The sequence below is a fragment of the Malaclemys terrapin genome, chromosome 19, assembly GCF_027887155.1.
Source record: "Malaclemys terrapin pileata isolate rMalTer1 chromosome 19, rMalTer1.hap1, whole genome shotgun sequence".
In the NCBI taxonomy this organism is placed as follows: domain Eukaryota; kingdom Metazoa; phylum Chordata; order Testudines; family Emydidae; genus Malaclemys; species Malaclemys terrapin.
In genome coordinates, this window is record NC_071523.1 from 6132602 (window position 1) to 6137917 (window position 5316).

Genomic DNA, 5316 nt, shown 5'->3' on the forward strand with positions numbered 1-5316 from the left:
ACCCCTGTGCAGCCAAAGTGCTGACTGGATCCCCCCCCCTTTTTAATCCTCTCCTTCACAGATCTCCACGCTGAAGGATCAGCTGCAGCAGGAGTTGCGGCGGTGCCAGACCCACTACTCTCACTCCTCCCTCCTCTCGGGGAACTAGGCTCCCTCCCTCTCCCTACCGCCACTGTGACCAAGGAGCCTTCAGTCCTAAGCACCCTCCGGCTTGATGCTCCAGCCCTGTGGCAGGGACATTGGGTTTGTATAGAGGGGCGATGCCCCTGCCATCACCCTCCCCATAGGGCCCTGTGGATTCCTTGGGTGCCCAGCCCTTTACAAAAGACCAGTACGCGCACACGTTCCCCTGAGTGTGCGTCGAGTCGGGTTGACATGGAATCGGGGAGCGTCTCAGCGCTGCTACTTGGCCTTCTCCACGAGTGTATCGTTACAGATACGCTACGAATGGAAACTAATCAGTGACAACGGGCAGCCTGGGTCTGATTTTTCAGCAGCGCTGAGCACCCCCAGCTCAAAGCACAGTCCATTTACGCTGAGAGTGCCCAGCGCTGGGCAATCAGAAGCTACATTCAATCCTTTTGTAGCATCTTTCCAAGGGTGGGCGAATTGTTACACTGGATAGCAGCCACCTTCCTTTTGAAGCGCGGATAGAAGGTAACGTTGGCTAGTCTTCAGAGCAGGGGAGTGAGGACTCCTGGGTTCTATGCGTGACGCTGATGCATCGTATGATTGCCTCACTCTGTGCCTCAGTTTCCCCCTATAATTCAAGGCTAATAATACTGACCTCATAGAGGAATTCTGAGGCTTAACTAATTACCGTGATGCGCTTTGAGATCCTCCGCTGGAAGGTGCTCTGGAGTGGGGTTATTCGTAAGCAATATTATTAAGTTTAATAGAAACAGTGGCCTCTTTGTCCAGAGGGTCATGCTGGGGGCTAACATTTAAAATGCAGCTCTGAAGAGGGGAGTGCATTCACAGGCCGACGATTGAATGCCCCTGGGTGACTGGAGTCCGAACATGGGCTCAGGCACCAGTGAAATGGGTTTGCTGATCTGTGTCATCCCGCGGCTATTTCATTAACCCTAAAAGGCCCCTTTAAGCAAAAATATATTTTGGGGGTAGGTGGGGACCAAAAAAAAAAAAAATCTACAACCATACTCAACTAGGTCCTGCAAACCCAGCATTTGCCTTCCCAGCAACGACACTTCTGCCATTCCATTTTTTTAAAAAACAGCACTTTCCTAAGCGTAAGATGCTAATGGAGGAGAATGTATATTTGATACATGTCATTTTCTACTGCAGTTTTTACTAGAAGTTCGGAAACTTTTCAAGACTTTGTCTTAACTCTTTGTATGAAACCTGCTTCTGCAGCTCTGGTTTAGCCAGTGTGTTGCCCAGAAAACCCAGAACCCTTTGTAGAAAATGGAAGGTGGGAAGATGTGTTTTATCAAGGATTTGAGTTGGGTGCTCTGCTCTACGCTGGCCCTCCCTGTTGGTTTCCCTTAGAGCAGAGACGGGTCAGTTTCACAGAATGCTAGTCTAAGCAGCTGTTGATTTTTGAATGTTTGCTCCTCCTTTCCAGTAGCCTCATGCCCTGCATGGGCATGTTGGCTGAGAACGTGCCCCTAGTGTCGCTGTATGTCCAATACCATCTCAGGGCCCCCGCTCCTCCTAGCATCCTGTTCACACCCAGTGCCTGCACTGGGACGACAGTGTAGTAAGCAATATGTGCTCTAAGTACAACCTGAGCCCGTCGCTGCTTCCTGAAACCAGTAGGTGAACAAACTCCACCCTCAGAGCTAGAGTCATTCTTTGTGCCTGCCAAAGCCTAGTTTATTGCACTGCTAGTTGTCAGGGAGGGGAAAGCTGAAGGGCCCTGAAACCCAGAAGAGCCAAGATAACTGGGTTAGGGGGACAAACTGAACCTGAAGAAGTTCCTTTTCCACCATAGCAACGAGTTGAGCATTAGTGTCCCTTAGAGTTAGCAGCAGACTCTGTACTTGATCCAGCCTTGGCCTTAGTGTCTAGTTAAAGAGCCACTGCCCACTTGAGCACTGATGGCTGAAAAGTTTTAACTTATTACAGGTAACACCAAGCTCATCAGAATTTATTTTACTCTTAGTTTGGTTTGTGCATTTGACAGCGCTGTGTGGTTAAGTCAGTTTCATTGTGGCACTTGTTTTACGGGGGGTTTTAAGATCAGAAAGTGTGATTGTTAAATGTCAGGCCTGTGAACCAGGGGCAGCACCTGAAACATCATCACTCAGGTTTTCGAAACTGACCCAATTCCAGCTTGTCCCAGACCCAAATCCTCCTCCAGTGGCCCTTGGCTCTGCCAGTTCGGTTGATGAGCAGCGCTGTCTAGGCTAATGACAGTAGCATCTCTTCAGACTTCTCCGGTTGTGTGTCAAATGAGAGAATCGGCTGCGGAAGGGCAGCCGTAAAATTAGAGCAGGAGGAAATGCACCTAGTGGAGGTGGCATTTGCAGGGAACTTTTCTCTAATACCCACTAGCCTGGCTTTCTTGGTAAGGTGACTAGAAAGGGACTGAGAGGGCTGGGAAGAAACTCTGCATCAGGGGGCATGTTCTGATCTTAGCCCCCAGCACTAGTGTAATGTAACCCCCACTAGCACAGAGTTCTGCCCCACCCTGCAGCCCCGCTAGACAGTGTGGCTGGAAAGGAGGAAGCCATCGCATAAGCTGTTTACTTAGAAAGCCTGGCCAAGCGCTAGGTTAGCTGGGGCCCACGAATGATGGCTACTTGAGAATGGGGGAACTAGGCTCTGTTCACTGGATTAAAGTACAGTTCTGCTCCCAGCAGAGCCGCTCAGCTCAGCTGTGCTCCATTCACAAGTCAGCGGCCCTCACTTTTGCTCGAGGCTTTGAGTCAACCTGGGCCCTTTCCCTTGCCAGCATCAGCACTAATGATTCGGCAGGACCCCCCACCCGTGTCTGGCTGTGCTCACTGACGCAGGTGTAACTGATTGGAATTCAGCAAACGGCTCTGACACAGCCCAAGGAAGCCAGACTGCAGCTGTCTCTTTTGCCCTGTATTAGCCCTGCAGGAGCCAACACTTAATAAAAAAACACACACACTAAAAAGCAGCAGCTGTTGCTCTTCATGAGATCAGGCCCCTTTTAAAGCACACGTTCAGGCTGTAGGTTTTTTAGTCCTTTCAGGCCTAGAAACATTCCTCTCCCAGCTGGTCTGTGACACTAAATTGAAAAGGCACAGGCTGACTGCCCACAGCAGCAGCAGCGCGATGAGGGCGTTAGTGAAATCCTGGTTCTTTAGCACAAGATTTTTCTACAGGTGGGTGGATGGGTTTGTTTTTAAAGTGACCAAGTTTTCTACTAGAAATTCTTACTTTTCTTTCGTTCTCACTTGTGTAATAATTAATCATGCCAGGAAGAGGTTTTTTTTTTTTTTTTTTTATAGATTCTATTGGTACTTTCTTGATGAATTTGGACATTGGGGGAGGAAAAAGGAGAGCTTGCCCCACACTCGGTTGGTGCTGCGGGGGAATGTCAGACTGTCGTCTAGGTCACCTTGCATTTGAAATCCCTGGTGGTCAGTTCCCTGTAAGCTGAGGCAATGGAAAGACCAACTAGGGAACTCTGTGTCTCTGAGTCAGAGTTTTAAACATTTCCAAAGTTTGTATAAATGTTTTACAGAGGGATTTTCAAAAAAAAAAAAATAAAAATCACACTACAGACCTTGCTTCAGCCTGCCTCCCCGCCTTTGCTGTCAGGGAGCGGCACCCGGTCCAGAGTTGCATTAAACAGGAAGAAAAAAAGTGTGCCAACGGAGTGTGTGTGATTTCATTTTCTCCTGTAGGAGGTTGCTGCCATTGGAATAGCATTATAGGGCTGGTGGGTAACTCAAGAGCCAAACCTGGGCCTTACCCGGCAGCACATTGATTCATGTTCATAAATTATAAAGCCAGGAAGGACCTCCTGACTTAATTTGTGATGGAGTGAACATGAGTGCCTAGTTTCACTGCTGTCATACAGATCCCCTCAGGCGAGTGGTGAAACTGACAAGGATGGTCACTTTCAGGTTAGGTCACCACTTGGAGCTGGAGGATCTGGCTCCAGGAGACATACCGGCACTAGCTCTGATCCAGCGAGCATGCTAAAAATAGCAGTGTACCCACAGGGGTGGGAGGGGATAGCTGCCCTGAATACAATCCAGCTGGGACCATAGATACATATGGGGGCAGCTAGTCTAGCCTGCTGCTCCACTTCCATTTTTAGCATGTTCCTCCTGCCGCTGCTGGGGAAAGCTCGAGGCAAGAGCTTGAAGCTAATGCTTCCTCCAGCGCTGTCTCAGTACGGGGGGAGGTTCTCTAGGCCGGCAAGGAGGGAGTGTGGTCTGAGCCCAGGGACAAGCCTCCGCTGCTTAATCACAGCTCCTGCTTGGCCGTCCAGAGATTGACGCATCCAGTAGAACCTCCGAACGGTTCAGAACTCAGAACAAAGCCGAGTTTAGGCTCCAGCTCCAGCAGCAACACTCCATGCCAGGTTTCAGCAGCAGCTGAGCCCTTCCCAGCCAGAGAAGGGGTGTGTGAAGGTGGCCTGGACCCCAGCATTGGACACAGAGCAGGAGCAGCTTAGGGTGACCAGATGAGAGGAAGAAAATATCGGGACACATGGGGGTCCCCCAGCGGAGCAAAAAAAAACAACTGAGTGCTGCCGGCAGAGCGAAATATCGGGACAAATTGCGTCCCGACCAAAGATCGGTCGGGACGCGGGACAGACACCTAAATATCGGGATGGTCCAAATTTTATCGGGACGTCTGGTCACCCTGCTCACAGCCGCCTTGGGCTGGAAGCCCCGGGGTCTTGCTGTAAGTGGCTGCCCCATGCATGGGGGTGAAGGGGTGGGGACAGGCAGCCTAGATGTGCCTACCTTGGAGATGCAATACAGACACAGGATTTGCTTTTTTGTGTGTCCCTGCTGCTGCCTGATTGGTTACTTCCAGTTTCACGTGGTGTCTGGTTGACCGGCCAGTCTGTAACGCTGGAGTTCGTATCTCTGAGGTGCTACTGGAGTTAAACTGAAAGGCTGGAAGAGGAAAGGGGGAGCTGCAGCAGAAGGCACTGACCAGGACTCCGGCATTTGGCTCCGGGACAACGTTCACAAGATGCTCTTTGCTGGCGGGATTTTGCGGAAGCCACGGTGGCGAAATGCGAAGTATTTTCATAGTAGAGCGGGTGGCGGGACGTCTGTGCTCCACGTTGCTGCTACGCTGCCCAGCCCTGGCCGTTCCTCCCCCAGCTCAAGCCGTGAGGCTCAATGCAGCCAGCCG

The 5316-nt window shown here is 50.7% G+C and overlaps 1 protein-coding gene across 1 annotated transcript in view; it reads left to right on the forward strand.

Annotated features, from left to right (window-relative positions):
• CROCC (ciliary rootlet coiled-coil, rootletin) overlaps positions 1 to 3708 on the forward strand; it is a 70247-nt gene extending 66539 nt beyond the window's left edge. Inside the window, exon 37 of the mRNA XM_054009172.1 lies at positions 62 to 3708. Within this exon, the coding sequence (XP_053865147.1) occupies positions 62 to 148 (87 nt within the window). The 3' untranslated portion in view covers positions 149 to 3708. The remainder of the gene's footprint in view (positions 1 to 61) is intronic.
• The last annotated feature ends 1608 nt before the right edge of the window (positions 3709 to 5316 follow it).